This window comes from Entelurus aequoreus, linkage group LG01, assembly GCF_033978785.1.
Source record: "Entelurus aequoreus isolate RoL-2023_Sb linkage group LG01, RoL_Eaeq_v1.1, whole genome shotgun sequence".
Classification (NCBI taxonomy): Eukaryota; Metazoa; Chordata; class Actinopteri; order Syngnathiformes; family Syngnathidae; genus Entelurus; species Entelurus aequoreus.
The window spans coordinates 21,787,177-21,804,420 of record NC_084731.1 but is presented as its reverse complement, the minus strand read 5'-3'; the positions used below and the strand labels follow the sequence as shown (position 1 = coordinate 21,804,420).

The 17,244-nt window shown below is 40.3% G+C and overlaps 1 protein-coding gene across 1 annotated transcript in view; it reads right to left on the bottom strand.

Moving 5' to 3' along the window:
* cntn3b (contactin 3b) overlaps positions 1 to 17,244 on the bottom strand; it is a 166,062-nt gene that overhangs the window by 106,937 nt on the left and 41,881 nt on the right. Inside the window, exon 4 of the mRNA XM_062045773.1 lies at positions 3,288 to 3,463. Coding sequence (XP_061901757.1) covers positions 3,288 to 3,463 — 176 coding nt within the window. The remainder of the gene's footprint in view (positions 1 to 3,287; positions 3,464 to 17,244) is intronic.

Below are 17,244 nucleotides of genomic sequence, written 5' to 3'. Positions count from 1 at the left end.
TGCCTGTAAGTACTCTGTGATTGTGCGTTGCCGAACATGCTCATCTGATCGTAAAACCAGCAATGACACGACGTGACCGGTACTTTTTAGAGTTGTTTGATTACTACGAGCATCTGAGTTGTATTTTTGATTGGGGGTGTTAAAATTGTCATGTAAAATCGTCAATGCTAATGAGTAGCTCATATATGGCATATCCCATATACATTTAGCAGCAAATTAGCTTGAAAAGTGGGCACCTTACTTTTGAGCGCTTTCTGCAGTACGGAACTTACTTTATTTGTCGCCACGGAGGCAAAGATTAGTGATTTACAAGTAGCAAAAAAACTGCCGACTGCGGGTGGACTTAGCCGCTAGCTAGCTAGCCATGTCTTAAAGCACCTCTTCCTGAGGGCGTTTCAGTGTTATAACTTCACCTGCACTGCAAAAAGTGAAATCTAAGTAAGATTAAATATCTCAAATAAGGGTGATATTTGCTTATTTTCTGTCTGATAAGATAATTCTTCTCACTAAGCAGATTGTATGTTAGAGTGTTTTACTTGTTTTAAGGGTTTTGGTCCTAAATGATCTCAGTAAGATATTACAGCTTGTTGCTGAGATTTGATGACCTATATTGAGTAAAACATGCTTGAAACTAGAATATCAACTGTTGCAAAGCTGTGTCATCAACACTCACAAGTATAAAACTACTTTTTTAAAGTAATAATTTCTTATTTCAAGCATGAAAAAAAAATCATGACTTTGACACAATTGTGTCTCATAATTAAAACAGATGACAGCCAAATGGACTTTGCTGTTTTATTTTCAATGAAACAATAGAACATACGTACTCATATAGTAGTACAGTTGTTATTAGTGAGAATATACTTATTTTAGGGTATTTTTGGGTTCATTGAGGTTAGCTAATTTTACTTGTTTTGGAAAGTCTTGACAAGCCAAATTGTCTTGTTCTATTGGCAGATAATTTTGCTTAGTTCAAACACAATACACTTAATTTTTGTATTTTTTTTCTTGTTTTTGAACACTGACTTTCCAGGGTGTATCGTTCGTTTTCAAGCCAAAATACGTCCATTCTCCCTTTTCTGTCTGCACGCTGCGTCTGCTTGTAAGTACTCCGTGATCGTGCACTGCCGAACATGCCGGTACTTAGACCTTAGACCTACTCAGTGGCCTAGTGGTTAGAGTGTCCGCCCTGAGATCGGTAGGTTGTGAGTTCAAACCCCGGCCGAGTCATACCAAAGACTATAAAAATGGGACCCATTACCTCCCTGCTTGGCACTCAGCATCAAGGGTTGGAATTGGGGGTTAAATCACCAAAAGTGATTCCCGGGCGTGGCACCGCTGCTACCCACTGCTCCCCTCACCTCCCAGGAGGTGAACAAGGGGATGGGTCAAATGCAGAGGACAAATTTCACCACACCTAGTGTGTGTGTGACAATCATTGGTACTTTACCTTTAGAGGCGGTATAGTACCGAATATGATTCATTAGTATCTCGATACTATATCAATATCGGTGTAACGTACAACCCTACTTTAAACTGTTTTTTTTAAACAAGCTTAATAGTGCTTCAATTAGAGATGTCCGATAATATCGGGCTGCCGCCATTATCGGCCGATAAACGCTTTAAAATGTAATACCGGAAATTATCGGTATCGGTTTCAAAAAGTGAAATGTATGACTTTTTAAAACGTCGCTGTGTACACGGACGTAGGGAGAAGTACAGAACACCAATAAACCTTAAAGGCACTGCCTTTGCGTGCCGACCCAATCACATGATATCTACGGCTTTTCACACACACAAGTGAATGCAACGCATACTTGGTCCACAGCCATACAGGTCACACTGAGGGTGTCCGTATAAACAACTTTAACACTGTTACAAATATGCGCCACACTGTGAACCCACACCAAACAAGAATGACAAACACATTTCGGGAGAACATCCGCACCGTAACACAACATAAACACAACAGAACAAATACCCAGAACTTCTTGCAGCACTAACTCTTCCGAGACGCTACAATATACACCCCCCGCTAACCTCTACCCCCCCCACCTCAACCTCCTCATGCTCTCTCAGGGAGAGCATGTCCCAAATTCCAAGTGACTTCAATAATAAATATGGCATATGATGATAGTATAAATGATAGTATATATCTGTATCATGAATCAATTTAAGTGGACCCCGACTTAAACAAGTTGAAAAACTTATTCGGGTGTTACCATTTAGTGGTCAATTGTACGGAATATGTACTTCACTGTGCAACCTACTAATAAAAGTCTCAATCAATCAATCAATCAGTGCCATGTTGGCATTTTTTTCCATAACTTGAGTTGATTTATTCTGGAAAACCTTGTTACATTGTTTAATGCATCCAGCGGGGCATCACAACAAAATTAGGCATAATCTTGTGTTAATTCCACGACTGTATATATCGGTATCGGTTGATATCGGAATGGGTAATTAAGGGTTGGACAATATCGGATATCGGCAAAAAAGCCATTATTGGACATCTCTAGCTTCAACCATAATGTATCATCTTTTAAGATGCTTGACTCCTTTTAGGGATACAGCTTAAAAAGAATGCGGTTCAAAAGCTTACTGGAGATGGAAAGGAGCCTCAGCACTTCTATATAGGGGTAGTGTCATTACACCCAGGAAGTGCATCAGCCACGCTGATCTCTAAGACCTCCCTCGCCGTGCTTTTGGCAGACAATAAATGTCAGGCAGCACTGCTCTTTACCCAGCCTCCACATGTAGGATTCATTACGGGACTATATGGATAACGGCAGCCTAGCTCACGGGAGGAAGTTAAAGGTTCTTTACCCTTGGGAAAACAATCAATAGTGTGCGAGTTTGATCAGAAAGATCTGCGATGTCAATCAGGGAAAGTGAAACCCGCGTCATAATCGCACTCTGCTCGTGCGATATGGCAGGCAGACCAAAAACATCTTCATTACTTGAGTCTTGTCTCCTTAAAGTATGGATCACGGCGTCTAATCCGCCAAACTACGTGTCCGTTTGGATCTTGTCGATGTTGTCAGACCTGGAACCGCTAATTGGAATCGATACAGTTCGGGATCCGCCTTACCCACGGTGGTTTGTTGCATTTCATTCGATCACCATCACTCCGTCTAAAATCTATCCCGAAGCAATCTGAATAGCAAATGAGAGCCGACGTAGGCTTAAAGCACATTACATGCGTGTCAAAGTCGACCTACAGGAGACACCCAGATGTCAGAATGTCTGCGTCAGAGTGCTGTCAGTGTCTGTTAGTAAGAACTCACATGCAAATTGGACGGTCGCCTTCCGGCTCAAGATGGACCCCCAGGCGTTGAAGGCTTTACACTGGTACGTCCCGGTGTCTTGGTCCTTGTCCAGGTTGCTAATGATCAAGCTGCCCCCAGACACGCGACGCCTGTAGTCGTTCCCAAGATCGATAGGCGTTCCGTTTAGTGACCATCTGCAAAACAACGGCAAACACAATCAGTGGCTGAGCCCCTAGGAGATGCACACTCAGTATTTATCACAAAGATCAATATCTTGCTCTGCCTACAACCGGCAGAGAATTTGAGGTAAAACGCTCAGCATATTTGGCATTAAAAAAACGTTACTAGAACACGTTTCTCAACGTTTTTTTTGTTGCTTTTGATAGTTTAATTGTATTCCACTAACAAAGCACATTTATGTCTTTGTTGGACCGTTTGTGGTTTCTGTAGAAAGGCCACAATATTGATTGTAATTGCGATTAACTCAACGTTCTTGTCGTTTTCTGAATGAATGAATGAACACTCTATCAGTGTTGTTTACAATCTAGTTTTGGAGGAAGAAATCAACTAGGGCTGTTCCGATAAGGGATTTATGATCATCAGTCGATACATATATCGATCACATGTATTATCTGTCTTGTCTTTTAACAAAGAAACAAGGAAGTCACAATCTTCGTTCAATGAATGTTCTGCAATTTGTCGTCCCCAAAGTAAGAACTGAACTGGGCAAGAAAGCATTTAGGTTTTCAGCACCGAAGGCTTGGAATAACCTACAATCAAATCTTAAACTTCAAACCCTTGTTACATTGAATGAGTTTAAAACTTCTGTGAAAGGATTGCAGTCTACCTTGTCTGTATGCACATGTGTTATGTGAGCGAGTTTTAATGTTGTAAATGTGATGTTTTATGTGTTGTTTACTGTTTTTTAATGTAACCTTGCTGCTGCCCTCTTGGCCAGGTCTCCCTTGGAAAAGAGATCCTTGATCTCAATGGGATTTTTACCTGGTTAAATAAAGGCTAAATAAATTAAAAAAAGATTAGGGCTGGACAAAAATGATCACTTTTAATTTTTTCATACAATCCGATCTTGATTAATACCACTATTATTTTTATTAAAGGCGGATTGTCCCGTGCTGGATTATACCAAGTATCGTTGCGTCCCCACTATATACACTGCAAAAACTGAAATCTAAGTAAGAATAGATATCTCAAATAAGGGTGATATTTGCTTATTTTCTGTTTGATAAGATAATTCTTCTCACTAAGCAGATTTTATGTTAGAGTGTTTTACTTGTTTTAAGGGTTTTGGTCCTAAATGATCTCAGTAAGATATTACAGCTTGTTGCTGAGATTTGATGACCTATATTGAGTAAAACATGCTTGAAACTAGAATATCAACTGTTGCAAAGCCGTGTCATCAACACTCACAAGTATAAAACTACTTTTTTAAAGTAATCATTTCTTGCTTCAAGCATGGAAAAAAAAAATCATGATTTTGACACAAATGTGTCTCATAATTAAAACAGATAATACCTAATAATACCTGGGATTTATATAGCGCTTTTCTAAGTACCCAAAGTCGCTTTACATGTTAAAAACCCATCATTCATTCACACCTGGTGGTGGTAAGCTACTTTCATAGCCACAGCTGCCCTGGGGTAGACTGACGGAAGCGTGGCTGCCAATTTGCGCCTACGGCCCCTCCGACCACCACCTATCATTCATTCAACATTCATTCACCGGTGTGAGCGGCACCGGGGGCAAGGGTGAAGTGTCCTGCCCAAGGACACAACGGCATGGTAAGAGGCGGGGAGTGAACCTGCAACCCTCAGGTTTCTGACACGGGCGCTCAACCCACTACGCCATGCCGCCCCAGATGACAGCCAAATGAACTTTTGTTGTTTTATTTTCAATGAAACAATAGAAAATACGTACTCATAAAGAAGTAAAGTTGGCACAGTACAGTAAACTGACAGTTAATATTTAAACATTTGACATGTGATATTTCTAACAATTTTTAACAGAAATAGTTCATGTACATTCAGGTAAATTCTTCAAAATTACAATTAAAAAACTATTTGGCCGTATATGCGCACTAGTTGACTAAAAGAGCACACACTTGGCGCGATGATGTCATGTTATCGATGGAAAAATGCATTTTTAGACCATAGGATTTGCCTGAGCGGCTAGGAGACCCCGAGAGTAACAAGCGGTTGCCTTGTTGCCTTTCCATTAAGAACAATATATTATTTTTTAGTATAAGTAAATGTAATGCCGAGCGCATATCATTATGTCAAGATAATGACACTAGCATTTACTTAATTTAAGAATATTTTTCAACATATTGAGCAAAAAGCTCTTTTTTTTTTCTACCGAGAAAAATGCACTTGTTATTAGTGAGAATATTCTTATTTTAAGGTATTTGTGGGTTCATTGAGGTTAGCTAATTTTACTCGTTTTGGAAAGTCTTGTCAAGCCGAATTTTCTTGTTCTACTGGCAAATAATTTTGCTTAGTTCAAATAAAATACCCCTAATTTTTTCTTTTTTTTTTCTTGTTTTTGAACACTGACTTTTTGCAGTGTGCTACTGCAGTAGCTTGTAACAGACATGTTTGATCGAGGTAATATATGCGAACAGCTATAAACTGTCAATTTACTCATATCTATGATTGTGTTTACTAGAGGTGCAACCTTACGGGTAACCCACACTAAGGTCCGTACCTTGGTTTTAGGGCTACAGTCTGGCTTTTTTTTTTTTCGGTACATTTTTAGGGGTAAAGAGAACTTTTTTCTGTCTCAAAGTTATTTTGTTATTTTGCAAGTGATCACAAACTTAATATTAGTGGTGTACTGAATATTCTCATATCTCTCGTAATTACTAAACAATACATTTAAATGGTAAATTATTATTTGTATTCTTTGAATAATTGTAAACATCAGTGTCCGGCTGCAGCAAGCAGCGGCAATCAATCGCCGGCAATCAGCGTACCTGTCACTGATGAGAAGACCTGCCTTCTTAAACCAGCACAATCTGCTATCCTGGGCCAGAACGTAGCTACCTGTTCAGTACAGTAAGCTGTTGTGTCCTGGGCATGACGTTAAAGTGCATCCGGCAGTGGAGGCTCCTCTATGGGGTCTTGGGGCACTAGGAGGTTAACCCCTTTACTAGAAGACCTCAACGGCGGAGCAGGCGGAAGACGGTAGATTTAAGAACTACCACAACGGCTGCGATGGCGGAGGAAGGCTGCAGCAGAAAAGGGTCTCCGGTCGTCTTGGACTCCATGCCACTGGACCCTGACCCGATTCAGTCAAGGATGGTGTGGTGACTGTGCACCAGTCTCCCCACGTTAAATAAAGTCACGCACAGGCATCCTCCATTAAGGGATACACCCCTACCAGGAGGATCGTCATACTCGCATCGAGTGACCGCCGATGATGATGATGACAGTAAGCCGACACGTCAGCTCCCCTCCCACTCTCCCGTCGTGTTTATCGTCTCATGTCCTACTTGTCGTTCCAACAGCAGACATCCGTTCCCGTGTCACAAGCTGTGCGTCTCGTCTCCCCGTGTTCCCTCTGCTTCCCTGACTGCCTCTTTGATCCCGACCTACCGCCTGGACACGGACCTTTGACGCCTCTCTATCGCCCCCTAACTTTCTGCCTATCTCACGGACCTACGTGCCTGCCCTGCCCCTATTGGACTTTGCCTCTCGCTCAACACTCTCGGTAACACTCAGCAATTAATTCCCACACATAGTCACACACCATACACTTTTGGATTAGTTCACACGCTTCATTTCTGATGATTATATATTGTGTGTATATAACAATTAAACATAGAGTTAAACGACGTCCCTCCTGTCTGTGCCGTCTCCTTCCCCCTGTACACATAACCATATCCATATTAAGTTCAGCTAAATCCTACAAGTTACTGTATGTCACACATACTATGGCATTTTTTCACAAATCACACCCTGCAAACACAGATCACAAAATATTCTGCCAAAAAAAAAAAAAAAAACTGTCAACAAATGTGAACACTGTTTCACTTTCACACGACGACAATACCCCGAGCAATTAAAACATTTTGAGGAAGTGACAAACAAGAAGAAGAGCGCAGGTGCAAGTTCTCCGCCAGACAGTGAGAGAAAATTGGAAACCTCTGCGTAAAATCTGCCTCAAAGAAAGGACTGCGAGATGACAATTCCCACTTATACGGGGGACACATTTTTTTTAATCGATTTCATTTTTCCCTTGCAGGCAAACCTAACAGGCAGTTAGAAGGATGCTTCACGTGGTTATAACGCCCCCCCCCCCCCCCCCCCCCCAGTTTATAGCCTGACTAAATACAAAAGACACAGCTCTCTTTCATCGTGGGCGGCATAGCTCGGTTGGTAGAGTGGCCCTGCCAGCAACTTGAAGGTTCCGGGTTCGATTCCCGCTTCCGCCATCCTAGTTACTGCAGTTGTGTCCTTGGGCAAGACACTTTAGCCACCTGCTCCCAGTACCACACTGCAAAAACTGAAATCTAAGTAAGATTAAATATCTCAAATAAAGGAGATATTTGCTTATTTTCTGTCTGATAAGATAATTCTTCTCACTAAGCAGATTTTATGTTAGAGTGTTTTACTTGTTTTAAGTGTTTTGGTCCTAAATGATCTCAGTAAGATATTACGGCTTGTAGCTGAGATTTTCTGACCTATACTGAGTAAAACATGCTTGAAACTAGAATATCAAGTCAGTGTTTCCCATAAACTGCCAAGATACCTGTGGAGGTGGGGGCGTGGCTATGGGCGTGGTCACCATGACATAATCGAGTAATTTGCATAATTTACTACAATGATATGATTTTCTCTAAAAAGGCTAAAAAAATGTATACTTACTAATTAATAATAACAGTTTTGTTTTAAACGTCCATCCATCCATCCATCCATCCATTTTACAATATAATTACAACACTTTATGTACATATTTATATACAGATTTGAACAATAAGTTATTCACTGAAATATATTTATTAATTGTGGTTCTTACAAAAAATATATCTTATAAAATATAAAAGCTAAAATGTCTCTTAAAGCTCTGCCCCTTTAATTAGTGCATACTAAATAATTTAACTTTAACCTACTACTACAACCATATTATTTACCAGCAACATAAAGTGAAACAGAGGCAGAGGTGTCCTGCCACAGTCAGTAACAAATAAACAGAAAACAGTAGTGGTGGTAGATAGACACAGAGCTTCATCAAACATCTGATCCACTGAACAAAGAGCTCCAAAAATCTTGAACTTTAGACTGCCATCAGTTTTACTCCCTACACTTAACCATGTGTTTCCTACTGCCTGTACACTTTGCACCCTTTGTTAGGGCAATGAATTTTTCGGGGCTTCTGAAAAAAATAGTGTAAGGCCTTATCGTAAAGAAAGTCCTTGGGGTCAGGTCAACTATACATCAACTATATGATTTGCCTGAGAAGCTGGACAGGACAAAAAAAAAAAAGCCGAAAAATCTATTTGTGGCGGACGTAATTCTTTCGTGGCGGGCCGCCACAAATAAATGACTGTGTGGGAAACACTGCAAGTGTTGCAAAGCTGTGTCATCAACACTCACAAGTACTTTTTTAAAGTAATAATTTCTTATTTCAAGCATGAAAAAAAAAATCATGACTTTGACACAATTGTGTCTCATAATTAAAACAGATGACAGCCAAATGGACTTTGCTGTTCTATTTTCAATGAAACAATAGAAAATACGAACTCATAATGTAGTACAGTTGGCACAGTACAGTAAACTGACTATTAATATTTCAACATATGTGACATTTCTAACAATTTTGAACATAAAAAGTTCATGCACATTCAGATAAATTCTTCAAAATGACAATTAAAACATTTTTGGCCGGGGACCAGGCTGTTTATATGCGCACTAATTGACTGAAAGAGCACGCACTTGGCGCGATGATGTCATGTTATCGATGGAAAAATGCATTTTTAGACAATATGATTTGCCTGAGCGGCTAGGAGACCCAGAGAGTAACAAGCGGTTGCCTTGTTGCCTTTGTATTAAGAACAATAAATTCGTTTTTAGTATAAGTTTGCTGGTTTCAAGAAAAGTAATGCCGAGCACATATCATTATGTCAAGATAATGGCACTAGCATTTACTTAATTTAATAATATTTTTCAACACATTGAGCAAAAAGGTCTATTTTTTTTTCTACCAAGAAAAGTGCACTTGTTATTAGTGAGAATATACTTATTTAAAGGTGTTTTTGGGTTCATTGAAGTTAGCTAATTTTACTTGTTTCGAAAAGTCTTGACAAGCCAAATGTTCTTGTTCTATTGGCAGATAATTTTGCTTAGTTCAAATAAAATACCCCTCATTTTTGTTTTGTTTTTTCTTGTTTTTGAACACTGACTTTTTGCAGTAGACCCACACTGGTTTAAATGTAACTTAGATATTGGGTTTTCATGTAAAGCGCTTTGAGTCACTAGAGAAAAGCGCTATACAAATATAATTCACTTCACTTCATCTTGAAGCCTATATGATTCATCCAAGGCAGCCACATCATACTTTGGCCCCTTAATTCTACATTGAGGGCCCCGTTTGCTTGTCCTATCACTTCCACACATTTTTACTACAATTTCTGGTACCATACTTATTTTCAGTCATTTTTATTCATTTCCGTCGTGCAAGGTGCCATCTGTTATTAATTACTTGGGAGGGGGTTAGCTAAATAACCCATCTTTATTACGGCATTTGTGTGCGAGCATGTGGTGTATTTGAATTTTAATTGATTTGAATTTTTATTTTATTTTATTGCTCTTCTAAATTGTGTCGTTTATCATTATGTACCTGAGAGGAGCGATCATATTCGTCATATTCATGGCTACAGATTGTGTGCATGTTTTGGAGTTGTACCAGTCTGGAAGGTATTCATATAGCCCAGACCTTGGCAAATTAAGGCCCGGGGGTCGTTAAGCTTTTCAATCTGGCCTCCTAGACATTCCCAAATATTTTTTTTAGATCTTTAAGATGGAAACTGTAGCTGTCATGATGTGCAGTGATGTTTTCAAATGACCGTAAGTCTTGAACTATACAAAGTATTTCAATGGTTGGAATCTGCACTTTTGCATGATATACGAGTTCCTATGGTAATCTAATTAGTTACTATGGTAATCTAAGTCACAGCAGCTCAGACGAGGCACCAAGCAGTGTGGGTGGGGAGCATTTCCACAGAGTGTTTCCAGCCTGAAATGTGGGTGTCAGGAGATTTTTACAACAAACTTCTACAGCTTAGTGATATATCAGATATATCAGATTGTAGGTGTTTTTTTTTTTACCCTTCGCGTTCATATTTGGCTGTGTTTGTTGCATTTTTGTTGCGTTTTGCTAGATTGTAAAATATGTCGATCTGTTAGGATCCGCTGCTCGGATCAGTTTGTTTACAGTTTAGTGTCACGTGTTTGTTTGTTTCTGTTGCCATGACGGCAGATTATGCTCAGCTGCCTCTGGTTAGTGTTCGAGACGCTCACCTGTTGTCCGGGCACTAATCAGAGGGCTATTTAGTCTTTACCCGGGCCTCACTCGGTCTGGCTTCCTAATTTGCTTTCACGCAACAGCTAACGACCACTTTGTTTCCTGCTAGCTCTCATGCTATATTATTTTTACTGTAACGACGGGGTTGCATCGTGGTGCGAGGTGTTCTCCCAAGGATGCAGACGGGCTCGGACACAGCTTGCAGGTAGGAAAAATGATTTATTCAGGAACTAACTCAGACAGGAAAAAACAAAAACGACTAGCGTGGGAGCTAGCAAGCAAAATAATATAGCATGAGAGCTAGCAGGAAACAAAGTGGTCGTTAGCTGTTGCGTGAAAGCAAATTAGGAAGCCAGACCGAGTGAGGCCCGGGTAAAGACTAAATAGCCCTCTGATTAGTGCCCGGACAACAGGTGAGCGTCTCGAACACTAACCAGAGGCAGCTAAGCATAATCTGCCGTCATGGCAACAGAAACAAACAAACACGTGACACTAAACTGTAAACAAACTGATCCGAGCAGCGGATCCTAACACGATCGAGAGGACGTTCATATGTTGTCAATATTCAGTGTTTTATCGTTCATAGTTAATATTGTAAATCCCACATTCTTTATTTTCATGTACATTCTTGGTGTCTCATTCAGTAAAAAAAAAAGTAAAATTACATTCCGTTTTTTAAGGCGGTCTGTCATAACGTTTTTAGCATTCAAGCAGACATTATTGTGAGGTTCCTAAAAATCGAACACATTTCTTTCTCTAAATTTGGCCCTCCCGAGTCAAAATAATTGCTCAGGCCTGATACCGCACCATTCCTGGGTGGATCTGGCGTGAGCGGGGGAGTATTCATTTTGCAATGCAGCTTCCTGAAAATAATGTAAAGCACCACTCTACATTGCAATTGGCACTGCGGTTAAACTTGGAATTGCCACAAAACACACATTTTAAGATATTCAACACTCTACTGCCATTTGGCGGCTTAAGTGGATATTAATCACGTTTCATGTGTCAGGCCATATGAAGCCCTTCCTACGGTACCTATTCTAATGGAATTGCTCTCACAGTGGACAAACCTGCAAAAACAGTCCCTTAATCCCACCCATTTTCTCTACTTTTGAATGCCACTATGAATACTTCAAGCCACATTTTCTGAATACAAAAAAAATATAATTTGCTGAAGTGGAGGGGACATTGCTGCTACCAGGAGCGGCGTTAGGGGGTGGATACTTAGGCTTGTGTTTTCTGAAAAGCCCCGCATCTGAATTTTAAGGGACGAGGGTAAAAACTCTCTAGATTGCGCGTTGAATGTCCCAGCTTCATGACATCGCATTCTACAAAGCATTATACACATTTTTGGCCATATTACGTTTTATGTATTTGTGGGGGGGGCGTGGCCTGCGGACCTGCAGCGAAGCGGGGTGTGCCAGGACCGGCTTCGAGCTCAGCGGCAGGTGCGTAGATGACACAGCTGAGAGTGTTTGTATGATCACCTGTCGCTCTGTTAAAGGCAGCAGTCGGGAAGGAGAGGGGGTTGTTGTTGATGATGGAGTACGAGCACGAGCATGAGAGAGAGCGAGGACTGACACGTAACGCAATGACTGAAAAAGAACACGAAGAACATTTATTGAAAATTAAATCATTGTTTAGAACTATGAATGCAGCTGTCATGTCCGTGATTGGTGGTCCGAAGAACCCTATGTATCAAAGTGCAGTGTTTGTCTTACTTTCTATTAGTGTTATGTTGTGGCGATCTACAAATATTCTCTAAGCATGATTTCCGTTTCCGGATTAAGATTGAACTCTCTCATGTAAACAACCCAGCGCTAATCCTGTTCACCAGAACAATCTCAAACTGACCGCTTTTTGGCAGAACAACTTTTTAATGGACTTCATCTTTAACTCCTCTCTCATCAATCTCCATATTGGCAAACTTTTGATGTTGAACAACAATGTAGCATTGGACGTAGCATTGGACATTCCCGCGGTACCCGAGGCTAATTGAGCTAATAACTATCAGTAACTTAAAAAAAGTTAAAGTTAAAGTACCCATGATTGTCACACACACTAGGTGTGGCGAAATTATTCTCTGCATTTGACCCATCACCCTTGATCACCCCCTGGGAGGTGAGGGGAGCAGTGAGCAGCAGCGGTGGCCACGCCCGGGAATAATCGTTGGTGATTTAACCCCCAATTCCAACCCTTGATGCTGAGTGCCAAGCAGGGAGGTAATGGGTCCCATTTTTATAGTCTTTGGTATGACTCGGCCGGGGTTTGAACTCACGACCTACCGATCTCAGGGCGGACACTCTAACCACTAGGCCACTGAGCAGGTGGTCTGGTCAAAAAAGTGGAGATGAACTCAATGCATTTCATTTTTGACATAAACAACACTGCGTTTGCTCGAGCGATGTAAAACGCAGACACACAATGCTAACACAGAATTCTAATATCAAAGCTAACGAGTGTCAGGTTGACCACGTTTTTTTGCAAAGCTACACACACCAGTGGTTTCACACATGCAAGCACAGTTCTTACTTAGAAGAATTACCCAGGATGTGACAAGTATTTCCTCGTCGTATGGCCCGGTGACGTGACGGCCATAGCAAAGGCGCTTGGAGGATCCTCCGGGCTACCGGTGAGTACTTTTATCTACATTAGAACATACTCAAGGCTACTATATTGGGTAACGTGTGTTATTTTAACATGGGTGTTATTTTATGTTTAAAGGGCCCTTATAGTGTAAAAAAATATATTTGAAGGTCAGTTTTTTATGCTTCAACCATGAAAATATTAGATTTATTATCAATAATCCTACTTTGCGGAAATCATGTCCCGTCCCAATTAACTGTGATAAACGATGGACGATTGTATTAGGAAGTTCTTACAACAAAAAGTCCCGCGACAGATTGACAACACCAGCTGTGATGAAACAAGTGATAATCCATGTTTATTCATTTATTTATTTATTTTTTTTGTGGTGGATGCTACTCTTTTTCTACTCTTTGGTACCTTATTATCTGACAAGTTATAGAAACTTGGTCAGATCTCGTCATATACTTAGAATGGTCAGATTTAGTCTGACCTATCTGAGTCTAAGACTAGATCATTGACCAATACAAGTCTACAAGCATGAAGTGATGAAGCCTACTCGGATGAGAGGCCAAACGTCTTCTAAGACAAACAAAACAGTCCAGTTGCGATCGATTGAATGCCCTGAAATTTAAAGACTATTCATTTATAAGTGAAAATCAGTATGTTTTTCTGTTTTTAAGGTGGCCAGAATGTGAAAGTTAAGATACCGTTTGTTTGCTTTTAAAAGCACAGATTTTTAGAAATGTATCGATCTTAGATCGACTCCTGGCTGGGACTTCCTAGCATGATTGAATTTAACAGGAGAAAAGCTGAGCAACATCCCGTTATGCACTTGCTGCTGAAACATCTTAAATATACTTGAAAACTTAGGTAACCAGTTAAATTTCTACATTTGCCTCTTACAGTCTAACCAAAGATGAAATAATGATTAAGCTCAACTAGTCTCACTATGGAATATAGCAAATTAATTTACTATAGAGAGAGAAAAAAACAAAATAACAAATGTATTATGTAATTGTTGAAAAAAAGAGTGATATCTAAGGATAATTGTAGTCTAAATCAGGGTTTTTCAACCTTTTTTGAGCCGAGGCACATTTTTTGCGTTGAAAAAATGCGGAGGCACACCACCAGTAGAAATCATTGAAAAACGAAACGAAACTCAGTTGACAGTAAAAAGTTGTTGTTGCAATTGTTGGATGTAACTTTAAACCATAACCAAGCATGCATCACTGTAGCTCTTGTCTCAAAGTAGGTGTACTGTCACGACCTGTCGCATCACCCTGTGACTTTTTGAGTCGTTTGGTGTTTTCCTGTGTGTAGTGTTTTAGTTCTTGTCTTGCGCTCTTATTTCGGTTACTTTTTCTGTTTTTTGTGGTATTTTCCTGTAGCAGTTTCATGTCTTCCGTTGAGCGATATTTCCCGCATCTACTTTGTTTTAGCAATCAAGAATATTTCAGTTGTTTTTATCCATCTTTGTGGGGACATTGTTGACTGTCATGTCATGTTCGGATGTACATTGTCTTTGCTCCACAGTAAGTCTTTGCTGTCGTCCAGCATTCTGTTTTTGTTTACTTTGTAGCCAGTTCAGTTTTAGTTTTGTTCTGCAAAGCCTTCCATAAGCTTCAATGCCTTTTTTAGGGGCACTCACCTTTTGTTTATTTTTGGTTTACGCATTAGATAACTTTTTACCTGCACACTGCCTCCCGCTGTTCCCAACATCTACAACAAAATTAGCTACCGGCTGCCACCTACTGATATGGAAGAGTATTACACGGTTACTCTGCCGAGCTCTAGACAGCACCGACACTCAACAACAACACATAATGTGCAGACTATAATTACTGGTTTGCAAAACATATTTTTAACCAAAATAGGTGAAACTAGATAATCTCCCACAGCACACCAGACTGTATCTCACGGCACACTAGTTCTAAATAACCACAAACTATAGCCTCTAAAAGTGCGATTAATAAACCTTTGTTCTTGGCAGCACAATGGATGACTAAGTGGCATTTTATTTTGTGAAAAAGCAAAGAATACACAATGGAAAATCACGCCTGATAGTAAAAGTAAGTTACTCCTGAATCACATTATTGTTTCCTGTCTACAAATAACCACAGAAAGTCGAGTTTTGCCAAATATTTCTCCTGTGGGCCTGGTTCACCTGGCTTTCCTTGAGGCTAAACACCCACCCCGCACAAGCCATAAATTACACACACACTTGAGCACACAGACTGTTATGTACAAAATCATTGTTGGCGCACACAGAGGTCAGATGATACTTGTAGTTGGTCACCAGGGATGTGCACATTTCACATTTCAGGAGGGATTTTTGGTGGACGCATTAGAAGACACGCTGACAACACATCTTGCTAAGGCCAAAAGGTTTTCATCCAAATTCAACGGACCACAGCCTTATCCATCCAACCCTCAATGCTGTGAAGTCTTTCCTGCACCCGAAGCAGATAAACAGCCCCCGGAAGAGAATGTTGGAAAGTGGGGGAATTGTGTTGTTGCGGTCATATGCTACATTTATCTGCCTCCAAACACGTGTAGTCACGTTGACGTCAAAGAGCTACATTCTGGTCTCATCTGACCACATCACATTCTCCCAAAGTGTTCAAAAAGCCCTACTGAATGATTTAATTCATAAAATGAATGAAAGGCATCCAATAGAGGTGTGCTTAATAATACCACCTTAACATTTGACAAAAAAAACAAAGTGAACCCGTTAAAGGCCTACTGAAATGAATTTGTTTTATTTAAACGGGGATAGCAGATCTATTCTATGTGGCATACTTGATCATTTCGCGATATTGCCATATTTTTGCTGAAAGGATTTAGTATAGAACAACGACGATAAAGATCGCAACTTTTGGTATCTGATAAAAAAAAGGCTTGCCCCTACCGGAAGTAGCGTGACGTAGTCAATTGAACATATACGCAAAGTTCCCTATTGTTTACAATGATGGCCGCATGAAGTGAGAGAGATTCGGACCGAGAAAGCGACGATTTCCCCATTAATTTGAGCGAGGATGAAGAAAGATTTGTGGATGAGTAAAGTGCAAGTGAAGGACTAGTGGGGAGTTGAAGCGATTCAGATAGGGAAGATGCTGTGAGAGCCGGGGGTAACCTGATATTCAGCTGGAAATGACTAAAACAGTAAATAAACACAAGACATATATATACTCTATTAGCCACAACACAACCGGGCTTATATTTAATATGCTACAAATTAATCCCGCATAAAAACACCTAGGTGTTTGTTATGCTAGCTCCTAGCTACTAGCTACTAGCTCGAGCTAGTTATAGCTCGAGCGGGTAATATGGACGGGATCCCGTATATAAAACCCGCCAATACAATTCAAACACCTGCATAACACACACACTCACTAAGCCCAAAGAACCGTTCACCTAACCCAAGGTTCATAAAGCTTATATATTTAACCAAAGTTACGTACATGACACGCACGTACGGGCAAGCAATCAAATGTTTGGAAGCGCGCGGGTGGGACCTGATATTCAGCTGGGAATGACTACTACAGTAAATAAACACAAGACATATATATACTCTATTAGCCACAACACAACCAGGCTTATATTTAATATGCCACAAATTAATCCCGCATAACAAACACCTAGGTGTTTGTTATGCTAGCTCCTAGCTACTAGCTACTAGCTCGAGCTAGTTATAGCAAGCGATCAAATGTTTGGAAGCGTACTCACGGTATCGCGTCTGCGTCTGTTAACGAAGTCAAAGTCCTCCTGGTAAGAGTCTCTGTTGTCCGAGTTCTTCGATCTTGACTGCATCTTTCAGGAATGTAAACAATGAAACACCGACTGTGTT